The sequence below is a fragment of the Cinclus cinclus genome, chromosome 2 (assembly GCF_963662255.1).
Source record: "Cinclus cinclus chromosome 2, bCinCin1.1, whole genome shotgun sequence".
Lineage (NCBI taxonomy): Eukaryota > Metazoa > Chordata > Aves > Passeriformes > Cinclidae > Cinclus > Cinclus cinclus.
The window spans coordinates 59,010,035-59,032,263 of NC_085047.1; the positions used below are offsets into that span (position 1 = coordinate 59,010,035).

The following is a 22,229-nucleotide window of genomic DNA, read 5'->3' on the forward strand; positions in this document are numbered from 1 at the left end:
ACCTACACTCTTCCTAGGCTGCTTGTCCTCAGCAGCACAACCACACCAAGATTCAGTCTAAAGTTACACCAGAAGACTTTAAACAACTGGTCCAAACTCCTGTCTTTAAAAGGAAGGATCTTCAATGTTAGAGACGTCAAACTTCCACTGCTCCAGTGGTGGATTAATAATGGCTACCTTGGCTACCTCACCTCCTCATTTGGGAAGCCCTAATTAGCATAATAACATAACTTCCCAATTATTGAGTTTAATAGTTCAGTAACTCCCCCATGTCATTCATAGGAGACTGACTAGTTGCATGCTTATAAACCATTAATATTTCATTAAATAAGTTTTTTATTTAATTAAATCCCACAAACACCTGTATATCTATATTTTATCGAAGAATAAATCTCTTAAGGTTATTGAAGAAGTTAGAGAACAAAAGGACATTACAGAGAAGCTGACTAAGTCCTCATACAGGGCACTTTAAGTGATTTCTAGTATTTCCTTACCCTGAAAAATGGAAAATACATGTCTGAATCAACTGAACAGCAACAACTCACTGCAGCAAAGGCTATAAACTTGCAGACTTTTCCTATCTTATTAGTTGAAGTCAGCTGCAATTAAAGCAGCAAACCTTATTTTAGGCAACAGCAATAAAAGGAATTTGCTAAGAAACCAAAGGATTAGTCATTTACAGGCATGATACTATCCACAGTTCTATTCGGCAAGAAAAACATCAGACCATACCTTACACTGCAACAGCCTGGGTTGACACCAATACTTATTAGAAGACAGTAGGCATTTCTTAAAAACAAGTTGGCAAGTGAGCTATGAAAGCATAACAAGAACCCTGAGGCTTTCCTCTAAAGCCTGCTGGACTACTTACAAAGACTACTGGCATGCCCTGTCCAGACAGAGTTGATTCGATCCCATAAAGCCAATGTTTAAGGCTAACTCTGACACAGTTTATAGCATGGGCTGTTGGGTGAAATTAAAAAAGAAATAATTAAAAAAATTAATCAAAGCTGCTTAAACTGAAACATACTCTGAAGGCTAGTTTACAACTCAATTTTAAATGCACAAAATAGAAGATCAGCCTTAAAAAGATGCATTTTTAAGTTACCATGAGTATGCTTATTTTAGGCTATATCTGCCCCATTCACTTAAAAAAAGTCACCTAAGCTGAAGACTGACTTTGATTAGCAAGAAACACACACTCCTGTATTAATTCTTATTTATGATGCTTTTCTCCTTCCATGAGAGGGGAACAGATTCAAATATTTCATCCATGCCTTCTGTGAGGTTGTGAAGCAAAAGAGCTTGAAGCTGCTCAGCCCATTACTTCCAAACCACCACACCTGTAAGCATCAAGAGATGGTCCACAGGAAGTGCAACTGAGAAAGTCTCTGCAGAAGAGTGAATGTATAGCCTAAGAAACGAAACAGAACTGGAAGACAGAGTAAGGAAGGAGCTTTAGCACTACCTTACAGTAGTCCTGATCAACTAGGACTACTACCTATGCTACAATTGCTATTACTTCCCTAATCACCCAACTGCTAGTTTTAAGTCCGCTTGTTCAAGCACTGCCAAGCATGCAAGAACACAAACTGATGTGGCTTAAAGACTATTTACTCAGCTTCTCGAACAGACTTCTCAGCTTACATGGAACTCCAAGAGGCCACCCTAGCCAGGGCAGCTCTGACAGCTTTGCTGTTATGTGGACATCTCGTTTAGAACATTGATAACCTGTCTCATATGTTACATACACACACACCGAGTCACTGCAAAGGATTTCTCATGATGTCCAAATGAGTTTTCCCTTTCACAACTGCTAATTCTCTGCAAAGTGTTCATAAAAATACTAAGGCCTTAATATATGCGTACAGCTTCCTTACATCTGTTCCAAGTGATTAAATCACTACGTGCTTGTAGGGTCTTATTATGCAGCCTCCCACATAATCCCTGCCCCCAATTTCTGAAATTACTAGGGATGCTATGGGCATTTTAAATATTCTAGCAGGGCCAAAGTAAGCAAAAGCTGGTTTGATTAAAGAGCCTTTAGCACCACAAGCTATATTACTAAACAAAAATACTCTGAGACACATCAAGCAACCAAAAGGTTCTATTTGTAGTATGCCAACATTAGTATTCCAGGAAGAAGTGCACCATGAAAGAGTCAGAGCACACCAGAAAAAAATTATAAGAAACTGAGTTTCAAGTGACACTGTATGAAGAGACAAGCCAGCACTAATTTCCAACAGCTTTATCCACTGCTGAATATCTTTTTAAAAAACTGTCTAAAATATGATCTCGAGAAAAGCCATTCTATAATCCAAATAAAAAAAACTGTAAAAGTGGCTGCTACTGTGAACTTGTCTGCTGCTAGTAAGAATAATCACTTAACTGTTCTAATATTAGTCACTTATTTTTAGCAGACAGAAAGAGGAGTGCTAGAATGACTTACTAAGATGCATACCATAAGCATGCAGTAAGCAACAAATCACCATTAAGAACGAGTAAGTTTTTTAAAACCTGCATACTACAAAAAAGCAGCCAAAAGAAAACAATTCTGAAGCACCTGCTGAAACACAACAGCTCCATATAGAGTACAGGAGCTTACACACACTGTTTGAGCTCTGCTTCCTGAAGCCCAAATGCCCACCTCTGAGCCACAAAGTACTGAAACTACCTAACAAATTCAGAGAGAGCTAAAGAAATTTGTGCCTGCCAGCAGGATTACTTAGTGTGCTGCACAGACGTCCTCTGTCTGCAGAGTGGTAAACTGACACAAAACATCTCGATTTTGTTGAGGCTGGAACTCCATTACTATCACACTGACAAGTTCATGAAAAGGGGAGTGTGGTGTTTTCTTGCCTCGGGAGGGAGAAGTGGAGCTTTTTCTTTCCATAAAGTGCTAGCACGATAAAATATACAGTGATTGAGTCAGAAAGTCACAGCTAAAACGAGCTCCCTCTTCAAAGTTGTCTCAAGAACACTAAACGTCATTTGCACTATTAAGTCTCAAAGAGCGGAATTCGCCCAGCACAAAGGAGTTGAGACAAGTCCTCCAAAGGGCGCACAGAAGCAGGATACTTCAATCCACCACACGTCTTCACAGACACTCAAAACTGCTGAGCGAGCCAACTACTTTTAACACGGCCCCTATACCAAAACCGACGCTCTCACTAGAAATTAGCTCTCATTAGAAATTAAGCACAGATGGGAATCAACCAAGCAACAGCAAATCCTACTGCGCTCGCACCGCGCTTCGAAGTCTTCTCCTTCCACGCTGCGCGGGGAGGGAGGGGAGCGGCGGCGCAGCCCGGGCTCGCCCCGCAGCCCCCGCGGCGGGCGGGAGGAAGGCGCTCGGCGGCCCGGGGAGCTGCCTGCTTCCCTCCCTCCCTCCTTCCCGCCATCGCCCGGCCGGGGGCCACAGCAGCCCTTCCCGGCCGCCGACACGAGCAGGGGCGGCTCGCCCGGCCTGCTCGGCGGGCCCCAGACAAAGGAAGGAAGGAAGCGGGGACGAACCGGGGCGAGGAGGCGACGGCAGCCCGGCTGCCCCCGGGCGAGCGCGGCCGCCGCATCCGTGTGCGCTCAGCCGGGGCCAACTCTGGCGGCGGGCAAAGTGACCCGGAGGGCACCGAGCCAGGCCGGCGTGCGAGAGGGAAGAGAAGAGAGAATCGGCTGCGGGAGGAGGAGAGAGGAGCGGGGCCGGTGGCTCACCAGGATCCGCTTGAAGAGGTTGCTCTCCTTGGGCGGCAGCGGCACGGACGGCATGGCGCGGGCGGCCCTGGGACAGGCACGGCTGGCGGGGTTGGGGGCGGCCCGGGAGGGGCGGCCGTCGGTACGAGGGACGGGAGGAGGGGGGGGGAACGCCGGGGAGGAAAAGCCCGAACTCGGCGGGGCGGCGGCAGCGGCTCTTTAACTCATAGCCCTGCGCCGCCCGCCCTCCCCGCCGGCTCCCCCGGGCCCCTCTGCGCAGCTGCCGGGGCGCCTCGCCGCCCGCCTGACGCTGCAAAATGGCCGCCGGGGGCCCCTTGGCGCAGGCGCAGCGCCGCTCCCCTCACGGACGCCGTGTCCGCCCTCCCGGCCCCAGGGCAGGCGCTCAGGGTTCCCTTCGCGATTCCCTGTGCGATTCCCGGAGCGGCGGCTGAAGCGCTCGTCTCCCTGCGCTCAAACGGCCGCTTCGGAGAGCCGGGCTGCCCGCAAGCCTGGGAGGGGGGAGGTGACGTTGGGAAGGAGCGCAGCCTCTGTCGGCGGCGGGGCTCGGAGAGGCTCTGCGGGCTTGCAGTGCCCTGGCTGGTATTTAAGGAAACAACAGCAAACTTGGCAGCCAGGCTTTGAGCAAGCGGGGACGGCCCCCGTCGCATTAAGGCATTTTCAGCAGTTGGTTATGTAAAACTTCCCGACAGCATCGTGCTCCCGTAGAACGACGCCGTTTATTCATCGCTCGGCTCCTTCGCCGAAGGAGGTCAAAGGTCTTGTATTTTTTTCTTGTTTTTCACAAAAATCGTTCCTAAAAACAAAACCAAACCAAAACCGCCAACAGCTAGGAATGCTAAAACTACGTGGCCCTGGCCATTACTTAGAAGGAAAATTGGTTAAACTGTAAAGGTTGCAACCAATTAAAAAGACCATCTTACAGAGAAAATAAACTAGGCGACTGCAATAAAAATCTCTGTTTACGTAACTGACCTTTAAAAATATTAATTATATTTTGGCATTTATTTTAAAGTATCTTAGTTCTTTAATAATACGGTTGCCCACCTACAGTTGCAGATGATGAACATGATAGATATCCCCAAGTAAGGCGAGTGTGCACAAAGCAGTAACTCACAAGAGACAATTAGAATATCTGTGTACTTAGTATATTTTTATTTGATACTCGGTAAGTAGATGGCTATGAGACTGAAGATACCAAGCAGCACGTCTTTGACTTGACACAAGCCTTGCTGAAGCTAAAAACGTGATAGCTGCTTTCCTTTCTGGCTAATAGAGGGAACAACAGAATAGACAATTTCTTGGAAGAGAGTAACCTGGATTTCAGCCTAACTTGAGGACTACCAATTAGGGGAAATAAAAAAAAAATGTGAAAAAAAAAAAAAAAAAAGAAAAGTGGTATGTTAAGGAAGCCTCCTGAGAGGAAAATATCAAAGATGAGAACACAAAGTATGTGTTCTCCTGTAGTTCTTTATAGGTGAGCTATCAGCTTATGTACACTTTCTGTGAATGGTTTCCACAGTGTTTTGTTAATCTCTCTATATGTATGGTCTGTCATAAGGACTATCTCTATTGTGTTTCTCAGTTTTTTGTTCTGATGTGCTTCTAATGATGTCAGTCATCAGGGTCACTGATCACAGTATGTGTGTCTTCCACACGCAGTACCCAATTCACTGTTCTTTCTGCTATATGCTGTAGTAGTGCTGCATTGGGTATGTGATTTCTACAAAGCAGGAGTGTTGACTGACAGGGATGGCAGCCTTGGTTTTGCCCTGCAGCATCATTTTCACAGCCTGTACCATGGCATGTCTTCAGCACTTTTAACAACTAGCTGAAGCCTTGACTCTGTGAACCCTAGCTTCTGTCTTAGCAAAAGACGTGCCTCTGGTTGTGTTGAATGATAAACAGATGCATCATGGAGAGTGATCAGACAAATATTGTGCTAGGTGCACCTTTGATCTGAAGCAATAAGGCTGTTCTTGATAGCTAAATGTCTCTGTTTCCTGACAGTCCAAACACTGGAAAGAATGGTCTGAAAGTAGGCAAATTGCAAATAAGAGGCAGGGGTTCAGTTTGCATCTAGATGTGTCCATATTAAAAGTGTGTGTTAAAAGCAGCAAGAAAAGAAAAGCAAGGAAGCAATGAGAGAAATGTAGAAATTGTAGGCTAGCTGGGAGAGAATAAAAGAAATGAGCTTTGTGGGAAGGCAGAGCTTCAACTGAAAGTGAGGTTTGGGAGTGCAGTCTAGAAAACTTGTCATTTAATCCCACTGTGCTGGGCAAAACAAAGCTTTCTCTACAGGCTTTGTTTATAAACAGGACTGTATTCAAGATGTGTATGATTCTGTCACCATTTTTTCCTTCAAACAAAAAGATATCAGAAGTCTGAACTGTTTGGGCTGAAAATGAGGGGAACAATATTGAAGTGTTACATACATTGTAACAAGTTTGCTATTTTTGCGGTGTGTGTCACTTTGCTCCTGTGGAAGTTGTGGGGAGATGCTCACACAACACTAAACCCACTTAGGGCCCCCTTGGTGTAAACGGGCTCCTGCTTGGGCATGGACCTGCCTTCAAGCCAAGCACGTTGTGAGGCCTGGAGCCTGTTCTGTCTGATGAGTCATCCCTTTGCCTCCAGTTTCTAAACTGGCAGGTTAAGAGTGCCAGGTTTTAGAGTACAGGACCACCATATCTATCCTGAACCCCAGGAGCCCACCTGTCTTCCTGCTGTCACTCTTCCCCTCTGCACCCAATGTCACTGTGCGCTGCTGAGGAAGGTGCCCCAAACAGCCCATGCCCCATAACCCCTGATCCTCACAGCTCCATCAGCAGCTGCTGCTTCAGCCATGCAGGTTTTAAGGCATCTAAACAAACTGTGAGAGGGGTAGAAGCACAGATTTCACATCCTTCGTACTCGGTTCCCATAGTGCAGTCTAAAAGCACAGGGTAAACTTAGGGAAAGAGTGTATCTTACATGTTTTAAATATGAGATGCAGGGACAGGTCCTGTGGTGGATGGTCCCTGGAAACCCTGCTGACTGCACAGAGTCCAGCTCTTCTCTTGCCTGTGTGGCCCCTGCATGCTTTGCTGCTTGGTAGGGAGGGAGCAGGACTTTGTTACAGTTTCTCTTTTCACACTTAAGTTAGAACATTCACCCACAAGGCATAATAAAAACTGAACATGATCATGTTTAATCAGAGGATTTAATGCAAGAACCATTACTGTCTGGAGTAGAAGCTGATTTGATTTTTCTTGGCCTACCGTCTTCTTTTAAAATCAATTTTGGAGCACGAGGTCTACTTGTAGTTTCAGGTTATTAGGTTCTTGGTTGTTCTCCCAGAGAACAACCTTCCCAATACTTTTTTGCATATTTAGAGTACCAATGCGAGTATAATTTTATTATTTCATTTCACTGAGCCCCAGAAGTCATAGTAGAAGAGTGAGTACAGTGGGAATGGTGTCTGGCTGATGGCATCTCTAATGGCACGTTACTGTGGGCTCAAGCCCAGGGAAGATTTCAGGGTGCTGTTTGCTGTGGCCCTTTTGAAGACTGGACCAGCTCCAGGGTGGGTCCTGTTCTCTGAAAGTGGTTTTCCATCTGTCAGCCTTGCCTCCTGTCCCCACGGGTGGAACAGAGCCAGAAGCTGTCCTCAGGTCTAAACAAGAAGTTAGTTGTCATTCAGGCACTGAGGTTTGATCCCAATCCTACCCACTGGTCGGTCCCGTTTTCAGTCTTTTGGAATATTTACCACACCAAATCCCAGTGATATTTTACATGCCAAAGACAAAAGTTTTATCTTTTTTTTTTTTCCTTAGTTTGGTAGAATAACAGTAGCTGGGAAAAAAGGTGTTTTGGTGATTATAGGTATAAAAAAACATTGCTTAAGTATTATAAAAATTTTAATTAGGGACGTAGTGGTATAACGTTTAATAATAGCTTTTAAAATGTCCGCAAACATAGTATGTCTTAAAACATGGTTTATGACGAAGCTGCAGCTAACTAGCATACTCATAATCAGAATGGTAATGTTTATTAATATTTTGTTTGCCTTTAGTAGCACAGTAATAATTCATTTAAAATAGAATTGAATACTGAGCTTGGACACAAAGTGGAGCTTAATATTATTTTATTCATATTTCTCTGAAATTAATCTTTTACTAATCACACTCGAAAGGCGGAGGCTGCTTTTGCTGCCGGCGCGGCTCAGGCAGTGCCGGTGGCGGTGGGAAGACGGGAAGCGCGTTTTCCCGCAGGCATGCTGGGACTGCGAGTGCTCCCGCCGCACTTCCCGTCTGCCGTGGGCCCGCGGGCCGGGCCGGGATCCGTGCGGCGCCCGGTGAGTGCCGGAGCCCCGCCGCGGGTACCGGGGAGCGCTGCCCCCGCCCCGCCGCCGCTCCTGCCTCCTCCCCCTGCCCGCTCCTGCCTTTCCCTACCCGCTCCTGCCTCCTCCCCCTGCCCGCTCCTGCCTCCCCCTGCCCGCTCTTGCCTCCTCCCCCTGCCCTCTCCTGCCTTTCCCTGCCCTCTCCTGCCTTTCCCTGCCCTCTCCTGCCTTTCCCTGCCCGCTCCTGCCTCTCCCCGCTCTCCCCTGCCTCTCCCCGCTCTCCCCTGCCTCTCCCTGCCCGCTCCTGCCTCTCCCCGCTCTCCCCTGCCTCTCCCTGCCCGCTCCTGCCTCTCCCCGCGCTCCCCTGCCTTTCCCTGCCCGCTCCCCGCGCGGCTGCCGGGGTTTTGCTGGGCTGGCCGGGTTGGGAGGCACAGGTGTGTGGGAGGTGCTCCCGGAGCGCGGCCCGCAGAGCTGTTCCTGATGCAGTCAGTGTGCAGTGGAGTTCCTCCTGCCGTGTACCTGCGAATTCGTATGTGCTCGAGTGCTGCTGCGTGGCGCTGGTAGCATCTTTGGTTGTTAGAAATGCATTTTATAATCTCTGAAAGAGTTCGCGAGATTGAGAACTCTTTCCCATCTTGATTTTTTTTTAATTAATATTTTAATGGGACAATTACAGTTGCCACTTTCACTTACTGGTTTTGGATTTGTGATGTGCACGCGGTAGTTTTAATCACATTAAAAAGTTATTAAAATCTGGTTTGGAGATCATTTAATAGGTCATCTAATGCTCATAGCTCTGTAGAAATTATATGTCTTGTTTATTTTTACGCAAATGTGGTGTGGCAAGCCCTCTCTGAGAAGATGATACCTTTTTATTTAACAGAGCAAAATTATTTTGAATCTTCTAACTTCCCTGAAGGTCTGTGTTATTTCATTACTCTTGTTTTTTTTTCTTTTAAACCCGGTAATTTTATTTCTGAGAACTCAGGCAAAGTAATACAACAAATTTGTTATTATTTGAGTACGTTGCCTCTTAACTACACCAGTAAAATTAGCTAGATGGTTATAATTGATATGTTTAATGAATTAATTCAAATAAAATATAGCATTAATATTTTAAAAGTGAGTTGATAATGGTCAGCACTTAGCCAAACAACAGTGGGCCATGCTGATCTGGAGCAAGTCCATATTCACCAGCAGAATTAGGTCTTTTGGAACTGAGTCCATTCATGCCTAAATCCAGGATCATAGATGATGACTGTGATTTGTGCCTTTTGCTCTGTTCCAGGTGAAGGGAACAGAATCCCCTCTGCTGCAGCTGGTTTTAGTCACTATAGCAATCCAGGAGGGGTATAATTTGCTTTTTGTACATTAAAGCACTCTTGAAATTGCTGCTGTGGATTCAATAGCACCTGCTGGCGCGGGAGTCTGGGGAGGATACAGAAGTAGAATAAAGGTCTTTGCCTGCTTCTGTAGGTAGTAAAACAAACATTCAGACAAGATGCAGTACTTCTGGTTTTACTGCATATTGTTCTTTGTTTATTGTGGACAAATGGATAGAAGTAAATAGGTGAGAATAATGGGTGAGTTGAATAGTTAAGAGTGCCACAGTAATTTGTTACTAAAATGCATGAAGATGCACAGAAGTCATGAAGATGTCACTGATGAGTAAAAAATAATTGCATCAGGAAACTGAAATGTGTGTATCCAGGAGATCTTGTTGCCAAAAGATTCATGCTCTTATTTTCTCAGAATCCACTTTTTTGTAAAAATCAGTGAGCAGATACGACTGTGGCACCCGCAGGGTTACTAGGAATGCTCCTTTTTATGTTAAACCTTTTATGTGAGAGTAATCCTAGAATAAGTGTGATCTCAGTTGAGTCTTCCTGGTAGAGCCTCGCGCTCCAGTATAAAATTTTAGAGCACAGTAGTAATTCATAACTTAGTTTGCGATGTTGGTGATATAAAATGAAGAGGAAATTATCTTTCATAGGACAGCAGTAATGCTGAGGGGAGCCTGGGTCCTATAAAACTGTCAGCCAAGTGTCTCAGAAAAATACAGTTGTATTTCAGAGTACCTGCTTCTTATTCACTTTTTGGATGGAAAATATTATGTTGCTTAAGTGTAAATATATCACAGTAAGGAGTATATAGGGCACATAAAGCAGTTCTTCTGTCTTCTTCATGTATGACTGAGTGATTTTTGTAAGTGCATTGCAGTCCTATTGACTGATCTGTTGTGCTCATCTACTAATGTCCTCCTTTTATGGTGGTGGATATAGTTTGGCACAGAATTCTTACATCCTCTATATAGAATTATTTTCTTCTAGTATTCATTTGTCTTCTCAGCAACATTTTTTCTTTCATCAGTAAGGCATGAAATGGTTGGATTTTTCCAAAGAGACATATGGCAAAATGAAGCTATTGCCTGAAAAGTCTCATTCACAGGAGCTTAACTGTTAGAGGAGGTAAGAGAAAAGATTTTTCCAGCCCTCAGTCAGTACAGTGGTGGTGATGAGAGCTTCTGGTTTAAACTGGGACTAAAACAGGAATGTCCATGACAGTTGCATTTGTGTTGGTGTAATCAAGTATGTGCTTGGTACCGTCCTTGTTTGTTTGTTGTGGGGTTTTTTTAATATTATGCTTTCTTTTTATAGGTAAAAACGCTGGCCAATGTGCTGTGTACTTTTGATTTCAGGTGGTGGAAAAATAAGAAACAAAATGAAGCCTTTCCAAAAGGTCTGTCTTTTCAAGAGCCTGCTTGCTAATTGCTGCTGTCACAGCCAACTTGACAGCTATCTTCATCTTCTCCCTCCTGTTGCAAAGAAGATAGGCTGCATGGTGGGACTGCGTAACCATGGATTTTGGAGGCCAAAGCCTTTATTGGACACAGCTAGATTCACTCTGTTTTTTAACAGTTGGCACAGGAAAAACCATCAGGATTCTCAAGCTTTGTGGAAACATGAGGCTGTGCAGAAGTATTTGGAGACTCTAAGCAAGGAATACCAGCAGGTTAGCCATCAGTTAACTGCAGACTCATTAAATGATTTTGAGCAAAGAATCCTGAGGAGAAGATGTACCGATCTGTCCCCCATTGCAGCTGCGTTTCAAGAAATCAAAGAGGCTGAAAGAGAAGTTCAGGAGTTAGAAGCAATGTGCACAGGTAAAGGAAAACACATCTACTTGCTTGCTTCAGAACAGCAACTGTGCTTGTGATAAATTTCATTGCCCAGCTTTTGAGGAAAGCTTGTGAGTTCAGCCAGCCCTGGAACACTCTCCAGTTCTCCCTGCTCCCAGGAGCTTGTGTGCTGTGGGAGCTTTCTGCATCCAGCCACGTCCTTCTGTTTTTCATTTCACCTCACTTTAGCTTGCAGTCTTAATATGGTAATTTTGGGAGAGTAGGGATTGTCTGGAACCTCAGGGATATCCATCTAACAGAAATAGTTGGGAAGTGTTCGTTATGAGGTTATTTTTTGGTTGAACTGAGAGCAGTTTGAACTGGAGAAAAAAAAAAGAGTAATGAGCCTAAAACCTTTGATAGATGCAGACCTCAGCCGTGTTATTTAAAATGGGATTCCATCTGACCAGTTCAGTGATATTTATTGAGCAAATGACATGAACTTTCATTAGACTCTGAGTTGTCAGCTTCCAATTTAAATGGAAAAAGCTAATATTTCTTTGAAAATATTTGGGGAGTCCTTTAAGGAATAAAAAATTATGGTTGTTTAAGAAGCTGCTGTTTTTCAGTAGTCTGCTACAGTAGAAGTTGGGGTAAAAAAAGAATTAAAAATTGTCACTGTTTCTCGTATCATTTAGGAATAAGAAAGTACACAGGGAATAAATAAAAGAATTTACAAAATAAATAATGGTGCAACATTTGGGGAAACAACCCAAGTGTTGTTCAAAGTGTGAGGAGGTGCACGCAGTAGGAAGGAAAAAATGGTGTCCATTCTGCTACAGTGGTAAGTATTAAGCCAAGAGGGGGAAACACCGACCTGGGAAGAATGGAGTTTACATTAAAGCAGTGAAGGAGGGGAAAAATCAAAGGACAGGAGAAATTGGTACCCGGCAGTATAAATGAAGGAGGACAAAAGTTGATGGTGCTTTTTAGAGGGAGAGCCAAGGGTGTGGATAAAACAGTAAGAGGCATACTGAAATAAAGATGTAAATGTAACTTATTTAGACAGGTAGAAAACATTTGTATACTTTAGTTTTAAAAATAAATAGATGTTTGTACTTTTGGAAAAAAAAAAGATTAATTAAAATATTTTAATCCTCAACCCTCTCTAATTCTCTTCACTGGAGAAAAGAGGAGAAAGAGTAAAGGAGACAAGGTACAGAAATTTAATACTGAAAAAGAAATGTTCTTTAAATAATTAAAAAGTATTAAGAATACTCTGGAAAATTCATATTTCAAGTTAGAAAGGCTATTTTTGGATCAAATGAATACAATGAAGAATTTTTCTAGTTCCATAAATTATGATGTGGAAGCATGGAGTGAATTCTAGTTGAAAGAAGGGAAAAGAATGGTAAAAAATTACAGCAAATAAATTAATTAAATAGAGCCAAAATATTTTGTCTGTATCATTTATCCTGTGGCCAAGTTAAAACACAGATGTCCCCTTCATCTGGCCGTTCACTGTTTTCGACTTAGCTCCCTAACTGACCCTCTTCTCTCTAGTACCTGAATTCCTGACAATTGATGTAGGATTTTATATTTGCAACACTCAGTGAAGCAGAAAAACATTTCCCAGTTTCCCTCTGGTGATGTGAGTCACGAGGTAGGTTAAGTGAATTCTGTTTTGCAGGGAGGTAGGAATGGGATTGCCAATCCTTTGAACCTGAAGCTCATTGGTCACCACCAGACCATCTCTCAGTGCTGTTGGCAGTAGTTAATTTGATACTGTTTATCTAAGTGATCAATAAACATACTTTCTGGACCAGCTAGAAGTGATTTGAGAGTCCAGTTTTATGCCGCATCTGAGACAAACCTATGGTTTCCATGCTGGCCACAAAGCAGAAGGCTTTCACCTCCTCTTTGTTGCTTTGTTCCCTCACTGTTACTCTCAGCTGCTCAAAGCTGGCTTCAACCATTCCCTCCTCATTTGTGTTGGTAATTGTCCAGTTGTAATTTAAATCTAACTCCACTTGGCATGATAAAAACGTGTGTTTGACTTACTTTCTTAATTTCATTGCATTGAATTGTTTCACTTTCTGGTGAGTAGAAACGTGGAAAGAAAGATGAAAAGGAGAGAGGGTTCCCTGTTTTAACAGTTACAGGTTTTCCACTTGACTCCAACTGTCTTCCAAGTTCCTACTTAGTGTATAATCTATTGCTACTGATCCACATTTTTTGTTACTGTAACTTAGAGCCTCCAAGGCAGAAGAGGCTTGGAGCTTCTGTGAGCTTTACCTGAGAATGTGTCATAGTTTGTCAGTAAGATCTAAAATGTGGGAAGGGGCAGTCTAATCACAGGTAAAATATCTGCTGCTCCTTCTAGTACACCTGGAAAGTATGATCATTGAGTTAGCATGTACATCCTAGCTTGGGCTGCTCTTATTTGAGTATTTCATGCTGGAAAAACACTACAAGCTTTTCTGTGCTGCAGTTCCTGTCTTGGGACAGCTGTGTTATAGTTTGCTCTAGGTGAGATCGGCTAACAGTCTATTCCTGTTGTTGGGATTTAGAGCTAGACAGCAGAGATGAGAAACAACTTCTAGAACTTGCCTTAGAAGAGAAGAAAGGCCTGGATAAAAAAATGAACATGTTGTGCAGAAAGGTGAGCCTGAGGTAAAATTTTGCAACTTTGTAAATAAAAATGTCAGAAAACCTTTCCTTTTTGATCTTACCAATAGGTTCTGACACTTGAGTTTAATGAAACAGAAGTCCAGCTTCTGTATTCTTCCTGAAAAGAAGTGGCAACATTAATTATTAGCAAGCTTCTTAGCTACAATTGTGTCTTAGAAGATTAGAATTGAGTCATTTCTCTTGCTTGCTTGTCTGTCTGTAAATGCTGAAGGGGATTAAAAAAGCAGTGAGTCTGTGCTACTGAGACTTGACATGACATCCTAGTAACTGTTTGTGGCAGTGGAGCATGCACTCTTAAAGGATTTCTGATTGGAGCTTGCAGTCCTTCATTTTCTCTTCAGCTCACAGCACCCCATGAGTGGGGAAAATATAAGCAAGGAAGTTGAAACAGTTCTGTGGAGACCACTGTGTTTGGGCTCATTTCCATACTCAGACTGAAATAATATGAAATGTGACTTTCTGAAAAATAAAATTGATGTGAAGATTGGCTAGGTTACGTAATAACTTTGTCTTCATAAGTAGCTGGGGCTGGGGTGGGTGACCTGGCACCTGACTTGGCAGGACTGGATTTTCAGCTAGCTTTCATGTGGATGCACTAGCATGTTGCATTTCCACACTGACTGCACTGAGTTGCAATGGCCATTGGACAGTGTTTAGTCCTACTTAACTAGCTTGCCAGAGGAACTCAGTGGTTTTGTGTGCTCAGGCAGTGGCAATTGTGAAGGCTGGCTGTAAATTTGTTTAAGAGAAGATCCAGGGTCATGAAGGAGATAACGGCATTCTTTTTTTTTTTTTTCCCAGATTTTCCAGCTTCTAGTGCCAAAGGAAAAATATGATAGAAGTCCTGTCATATTAGAAGTGACAGCTGGCAGAACAACTGGAGGTCAGCAAAGCCCCTACAGTGAAGATTACTTCCAACCTCTATCCAACTCCATTAAACCTCTTATGGGTTATTCTTAATGCCTTTTTTATACTTAATTAGCATAAAGTAATACTTTCTAAAGATGAGCATTAACCTGCCTAATATAATGACTGGGGTTAGAGTTGCAGCTAAATCTAAAAACTGCTGTTTATGTGGTAATGCCTTTTAATTTTTAGGGGACATCTGCCAACAGTTCACTAAAGAAATGTTTGAGATGTACCAGAACTATGCCGACTACAAGGGTTGGACCTTTGACATCGTGAACTATACGCCGGCCGAGATAGGTACAGCAGTTCTTCAGGGGTTCCACCAAGACTAACATTGAAAGCAGTGTTTCTCTGCTGTATTTGTCACACACTGTTTGTCTCTCTAGGAGGCTTGCATCATGCTGCTGCTCATATTTCAGGAGAGAATGTCTACAGGCATCTGAAGTATGAAGGAGGGACTCACCGAGTCCAGCGAATCCCTGAGACAGGCATGTCATCAAGAATGCAGCGTATTCACACTGGGACAATGTCAGTCATTGTCCTTCCTCAGCCAGAGGAGGTAAACTGTTCATTGGCTTGGTGAGGTGGTGCTGCACCCCTGCTCACCCATTTTGGCATTGGAGTAGATGTTATTTAAAACCATGTTACTGTTCTGGGTGTTTCACTGATAACCAAGTCCTTTGTGCAGTCCCAGCAAATGAAGTGCAAGTGCTCTGACTCTGGGAGGTGATAGTCCTTGACTCTGTACTTTATATGTATAAATGGATCATCAGAAGCAACTTTGCAGAGATTTGCTGTTGCCTGAAATGGCACGTAAGTGAGTGAGCATTTCATTAAGTGTTCCAGCCCCAACACTGACAAGGCTCACTGCTATGAGTAAGCCAATTTAAAATTACATCACGTATTAAGACACAGAATATATCCAAGAAAGTACTCAGTATTGCATAGTAATGTGATTCTGTGCATCCTTTAGATTTTTTTTGTTTCATTTAAATTATTGGTGTCCTTCTCTGGTAAATCAAGGACAGTCTCCTTTGAATGTGAATGAGTGTGTTGGTTAGTCTGAGATCTCACTAATAGCAGCGGTTCTCACTTAGACCACCAATTTACACAGAAGAAAAAAACCAAACCACCAGATCCTGTAGGCTCTTCCTGCACCTTCTCCTGCTTCTTCATAATACTTTCCTTGCAACATTGATCAGATCTGAATGTTCCTTTCCCATCCACTGAGCTCAAACTATGGTGCAGATCGTCATGGACTCCTATTTCCAATGTGGCAATCCTTACTTGAATTGATCTGGATATACCTATTTTCTCTTCAGATGATTCTAAGTACTGTTGCAAGAATCATTCAGGCTTGGCTCATGAACAAGATCCTTGCACTGCTTTTTAGAAGTAGTTTTTACATATTTCCTTCTTTCTTCGTCTCTCTGCCAAAGCTAGTGGTTTTGCAAAACAGTGATTTTTGCTTTGTTTTATTTCACACACACACATACCTTGTCTCGTGAAGGACCCAGAGTAAGAATTTGAAAAACTAAGTGAAATCTTTAAGGCATTATTTGCTTTTCAGAGAAACTTGCCACTTCATTATTAAATTTATAGTGATTGACCATTACTCAGGAACAGCTGTAAAGGAGCAATGTTTTGAGAAGCAATTTCTTATTAATGCTGAGTTTCACTGACATCCAAATATTTTTAGAATGAGCAGGAAGTAGTAATTTTCTTTGATTCTAGATTGATGTTAAAGTGGATCCCAAAGATTTGCGTATAGATACATTCAGAGCCAGAGGAGCAGGAGGGCAACATGTTAACAAAACTGACAGTGCTGTGAGGATTGTGCACCTTCCCACAGGTAAGTCTGGCTGTACTTTGTACTTTTAATCACACTGAATCTGTATCGTGAAAAGGAAGCTTTTGATCCTGCAGGTTGTCTCTTGCAGGGCTGGGCCTTATACCAAAATAAAGAGAAGTAGCCCCTTTGGTTCTGTCCTTCCTGTAGCCCAGCAATGTGAGAAAGGGGCTGTGTACCAGGGGCAGAGTGATTATGCCAGTTTTGACTTTAGAGGGAGTGTGTCATGAACACACTGTCTTTAGAGGATGAAAGAACAAATAGATGGTAACAGGGATGGGGTAGATGATGTAAATAATTTGCACTGTGTGCTCTGTGCCTTTAGCAGTAATGGCCACTGGCAAGCAAGGGCATGCTTAGCCTAGCTGGAATCTGTGTATTAATCTGTGATTAAAAAGAAGGTTTGAAGATTTTCATTCAATACGAGATAATGCTATCATATGTTGGATAGAAAGGAAAATGTATATTGATGAGAAGGTACTGTGTAGACTGGACCACTCTGTCTTTTTTTGGGATGTGTTTTATTGAAACTCAGTGAGCTTCTCTCTGTACAGATGCAGAATTGCTTAAGGCACAGGAAATTCTGGTAGTGACCTGAAAACAGCTGTTCCCTATATGCCTTTTTCTTTCAGAAATCAAATGAGAAGTTATACATTTTTTTTAAAGACCTTTATTTTGTTTTTTTCTAATTTTTCATAATTAAGTTCAAGACTCACCAGTGTTGATTAGGCACTCCTTTCTCTTAGAATAATGAATTTTCCAGTCTCCAAGAGCTTATCTGAACTAAGATTTTAAGAACTGGTATTACACTCTTTAAAACAAGCTCTTGTAGACTATTCAAATTGCATTTTTAACATATGACAACTAATTGGAGTGAACCCAGTTTCTAGAGGCAATGTCAGAAACTTGTTTGCTTCATGAAGTTTTAAAATATCCCTGACTTTTCTGTGGCACGGAACAAAAGCCCCCTGGTGCAGCTGTGACAAGTTTAAAAACACACTAATGGTTCTGGCCCTGTGTTAAAATGACTTTTTATCCTACAGCTGAAAGGCCCTACAAACCAGCACTCCAGTAGGTTTCATTTGCCTAATGTGTTAGAATTAATTCATCTTGTTTGTTCTTTGTTCTAATGGGCTCTCGGGTGCCTCTGCGAAGGGCTGGCAGTTGAGTGCCAGCAGGAGCGGTCACAGCAGATGAACAAGGAAATAGCTCTGCGGACACTGAGAGCTAAGCTGTGCCAGCAGGTCATTGAAAAGCAGCTCAGTCAAGAGCAGAGCGCCAGGAAACTGCAGGTGAGGACAAGTGGTGCCTGGGGCCTGGAGAGGGGGTTGTGTTGTAGATTTGTTTCTGATATCTTTGGGTGACGAGGACAGGGCAAGTGAGTGTGTGTGTCTAACTAGGGGTGCCTGCAAGGGAAGAGAATCTCATACTTAAAATGGTAAGTCTGCCTTTACCTAGCTGTAAGTTCACTTACCCAGTTCAGTGCTGTAGACTTCTCAGGCAATGGGAAGAAGACATCAACTGTGGCTGAAAAGAAGAGTCAAAAAGCTGGCTGAAATTTTTCAAAAGAGAAAATTCAACATCGTGTACTGAATGCCGCCCTTAAGGCCAGAATAGCACAAATTAAGCATCTTAAGTAAAAAGTTACATTCAATGAAAACTGGGATCAGGAATTCTCAGAAGTTTCTAAAGGAGAGTGTTTTAAGGCCATACAGAGCTTTTGAGAGAAACAAGTAAATAAATAATCCTGCCACTGTGCAATTGAGTAGCAGCTTCTTTGATACAGTTTTGGTAACCTTTTGAGGAAGAAATGGGTTCTGGAAGAGTTACTTCAAGTTAGGTGGCAAAGTGTGCTTTTTTCTGAAAATGTCTTGTCATTCTTTTCCCATTCTTTGAGTATTTTCCCACTTGTGGTTCAAACTTTAACTGTGATCTATTGGAATAGAAATGCTTCAGAATATTACTCAGTACTCCAGATTTTCCAGCTCAGCTATTAAAATACTTACTTGAGGTTGCATTTAAGCGTATTGTCCTTGCAGATTATTAACCCCATGGTTGTAAGCAGTGAGCCATTTATCTTTTGTTATTAATTTCAGTCTGAGAGCCTTCAAAGCTGCCTAAGGCACTTAGACTTATATTTGTATTAATATCTGTATAAATATTTATATCAATATGCATTTATACAATATAGATGTTAATATATTTATATTTATATTTATATTTATATTTATATTTATATTTATATTTATATTTATATTTATATTTATATTTATTTATATGCATTTATATGACTAGTGTGGAAAATCAGGCAAAAGTAAATTACCTTTCCTAATGTTTCGGAATTTATTCAGGAAATTTCCACGTTCTAAAATACACATGTTGAGTGCAGATGAATTTTTCACCAAATCCCACTGGAATGGACAGCCATTTATTTCTCTGAGCGTTTTTTAGCGTTTAATTCTTCATTTTAGCAGAGACCACAGCGTTTAGTGAAGTGTGTAATCCCAACAGTGCTACATTTGGGTTTCTGCTTCAAAAATTAGAATTGCTGTTTGCACTCTCACACTTCACCACTAGAGGGTAACTTAACTTCTTACTCTTAATCTGAGTCTCTATTGGTGCTAATTTCCGACAGCCACACGTTGACTCTGCCGCTTCTGTTATTAATGGAGACAATTTTAATTATTTTGTGTAGAAGCTACAGCCCTCTCTCCCCCCAGAAAACCCCATTTGTGTATTTTTTGAAGTAAGGACTTTTGTAACTTACATGACCTTTGAGAGTTATGTGGTTCTTTCAGCTACAGAGCTGGAACAGAATTGTGCTGGAGGATATAGAAACTTGGTCTGTGATACAGAATCACAAACAATACAGTTCAGTAATGTCACAGTGTTTTAAAAAATCCCATGTCCCAAGCCAGCAACCACTAGGTTGGTAGTTGGAACAGGCTGATCCATTACAGTTTATTTTAAGTATCCTGTTCCAGAGAAGTATTTCTTTTTTAAAAAAACACAACAGATATTGTTTTTTCCTGCTTTGCTGCAGTTGGGAACAAGAGCCCAGTCAGAGAGAATTCGTACTTACAACTTCACCCAGGACAGAGTCACTGACCACAGGATCTCCTATGATGCACGCAATATCAAGGTAAGGGTTGCTTATGAGAGTACTTAGGTACTTATGTTTACCATAAGAATTAAAAATTAACTTAGTGAGCACAATTTTATATATACATACATACATATATATATATATATATGAAGAAAGTAGCCAGTTGTGCTATGACAGAACACTAGATTTAGAAAGCTTAAACTTTCTTTCCTGCCTTCTTGTAGTTTTAGAGATAACTGGCACAGGCCATAGCTCACTGGCCTACTTCCCTGTGTGTTTTTCTCCTACTATATGAGTGGAAAGTGACCAAGCATGTAGTCCTCAATGAGATCCATGAGTCCTTTGGCCAAACCGGGCAAGTGACATTTGAGATTCTTGAAGCATAGTACAACAAAACCAAAAACCTGACAGGAAGGACTTTTTGTTTTTGTTAGGCCATTCTTTCATCCTCCAAATGCTGGAGTAAAGAAGAAGAAAAGCTTTTATGTTTGCATCACAGGCCACAGTTAAAATAAACTGAAACTGCATGTTTTCATTTTAAGATTATCTAAGATCTTGTTTCTGAGTAAATATCTACATATGGCTTGAATCTTACTGATTGTTCAACCTGCAAAAGAGAAAGCTTTGAGATTACCTAATTGCAGCCTTCCAGTACTCAAAGGGATCCTACAAGAAAGAGGGAGATTTTTACAAGAGCATGTAGTGACAGGACAAAGGTGAATGGTTTCAAACTAAAATAAGGTATATTTAGATTAGATATTAGGAAAACATTATTTACTGTGAAGGTGAAGAGACACTGGAGTAGGTTATCCCCTAGTGAACCTGCGGATGCCTCATCTCTGGCAGTGTTCAAGGCCAAGTTGGATGTGGCTTTGAGCAACTGGGTCTAGTGAAAAGTGTCCCTGCCCATGGCGGGGTGGTTGGAACTGGATGGTCTTTACTGTACCTTCCAACCCAGGCCATTCTATGATTCTGTTTATCGGGGGTTTTTACAATGGGAAAAAAAAAACAACCTAATAATGGATTTTTTTGTATTTATGAAAAACAAATTTTAGGGTGATCCCTCAGTATTTTGGCTTAGGTATCCAGTTTGTTGTAAGTGCTGTTGCATAAGGAGCAACACTTTTCAAACTACCCACAGGTGTCCTGGGTAACTCCAGACAATGCAGGACATACTGAATATGGAATGGTTCACAGTAATTGGTGTGCAGAATACCATGGCAGAGGAAATAGTTCCATGATTGCATGAAAGTGGCTTTTGCTAGTCAGTTGCTTACTGTTTGGATCTTTCTTGAGTGAAACTGGAACCATAAACTGCCTAACAAGTTAGTTGAGCTTTGCTTGCAAAACAGCCTCACTCTTGCCATGGACAACAGTATTGGAATGAGGTTCCTCAGTCCTTGGTTATTCTTGCAGGGAATTTTCATGTAAGTGCATGGGTTACACAAAAGCAGGGCAGTCACTGTTTTTTTTGCTGCCAGAATCCATGTGCCTTGCACAGGCAGGCAGCTGATGTTCTGCTGCTGTCCACCGCTGCTGCTTTCGCCTGGGATGGAGGGAGGGACCTGCAAGAATGAGCAAGTGGAGGGACTGCAGGCATTTCAGGGGTTTTTGTAGTTGTTTCAGAATAATGCTGAAGGACAGTCAGTAATGCTTTTGTCTGCTTTTTATTCATAGGAAATTCTAAGTGGGAAAGAAGCACTGGATAAGCTAATCAACAGACTACTGGAGTTTGCAGAGATAGAGGCCGTCACCCAATATCTAGAAAATTTGCAGGCTTTAGAAGGAGGAGGCTGAAGACTTCAAGTAGAATTAAAAGAGAATTGTTGTGTTTGTTAGCCGAATAAAACAGATGTGTTTATCAGATGATATATTGATTAAAACCTATTTCTCTATTTTTCAGTGTGTGATCCTATTACTTTTGTATCTTGGTGCAAGTGGGTTGAATTTATTGCAGCAGCCCTGGCAGAAAAGCATCAGCTTGAAGTTCTGTGTGGACACTCCTCCTGTCTTGGCAGCTGGGCTTTTTTAAGCTGGTCCTTCTCTTTACAGTATCGCAGTTGGAAAGGCACAGAGTTGTGGTGGTGGAGCAGAATAAATACCACATAGTGCACTTTTTGTTTGGTGTTGGGAGATGTTCCTCTCCAGGTGAAAGAAACTGAGTTCCCATAGTCTAGAACTTGGCCTCCTGAATACTATTTACTTTTTTCTGCTTATTGTGTTAGCTTCTTAAATTAAATCCCTTAGAAATAACTTTTTATTATTATGCTTTATTTTTTTAGAGTGAATATACAAAAGCAAAAGGACTGAAGGGGCCAGAATGTTAAGAGAGAAGCCTGTTAAATTTCTTAGAGGGATACTTGGGTCAGCTTGTGGTGGGACTGGCCCATGTGCTGCAGTGGCATGTAGAAGTACGTGCTCTAGTTTTCAATTAAGTTGATGAGGTAACAGGCAGCTCCCTGCCTCCTGGCAGAAAAAACGAGTTCATACTTCAGATGCATTTCAGCAAACCAGGTAGCTCTGGAATTCA

At 42.2% G+C, this 22,229-nt stretch overlaps 2 protein-coding genes across 2 annotated transcripts in view; one reads left to right on the forward strand and one right to left on the reverse strand.

The window, feature by feature from the left end:
* Positions 1-3,797, reverse strand: part of NAA16 (N-alpha-acetyltransferase 16, NatA auxiliary subunit) — a 62,120-nt gene extending 58,323 nt beyond the window's left edge. The window contains exon 1 of the mRNA XM_062487739.1: positions 3,709-3,797. Coding sequence (XP_062343723.1) covers positions 3,709-3,762 — 54 coding nt within the window. The 5' untranslated portion in view covers positions 3,763-3,797. The remainder of the gene's footprint in view (positions 1-3,708) is intronic.
* Positions 3,798-10,699: 6,902 nt separating this feature from the next.
* Positions 10,700-21,568, forward strand: MTRF1 (mitochondrial translation release factor 1). Its single transcript, XM_062514781.1, has 9 exons — positions 10,700-11,189; positions 13,715-13,806; positions 14,637-14,718; positions 14,934-15,041; positions 15,131-15,303; positions 16,479-16,596; positions 17,749-17,885; positions 19,637-19,735; positions 21,377-21,568. The coding sequence occupies exons 1-9, from the start codon at positions 10,700-10,702 to the stop codon at positions 21,494-21,496; spliced, it is 1,419 nt and encodes a 472-aa protein (XP_062370765.1). The 3' UTR covers positions 21,497-21,568.
* Positions 21,569-22,229: the final 661 nt, after the last annotated feature.

What these genes read in the sequence shown, in the direction of transcription:
- MTRF1 (XM_062514781.1), top strand. Translation starts at nt 10,700, where the DNA reads ATGTGCTGTGTACTTTTGATTTCAGGTGGTGGAAAAATAAGAAACAAA. An exon ending in TGAACATGTTGTGCAGAAAG is followed by an intron (nt 13,807 to 14,636) that starts GTGAGCCTGAGG and finishes TTTTTTTCCCAG; the next exon opens with ATTTTCCAGCTTCTAGTGCC. An exon ending in AGAGCGCCAGGAAACTGCAG is followed by an intron (nt 17,886 to 19,636) that starts GTGAGGACAAGT and finishes GCTTTGCTGCAG; the next exon opens with TTGGGAACAAGAGCCCAGTC.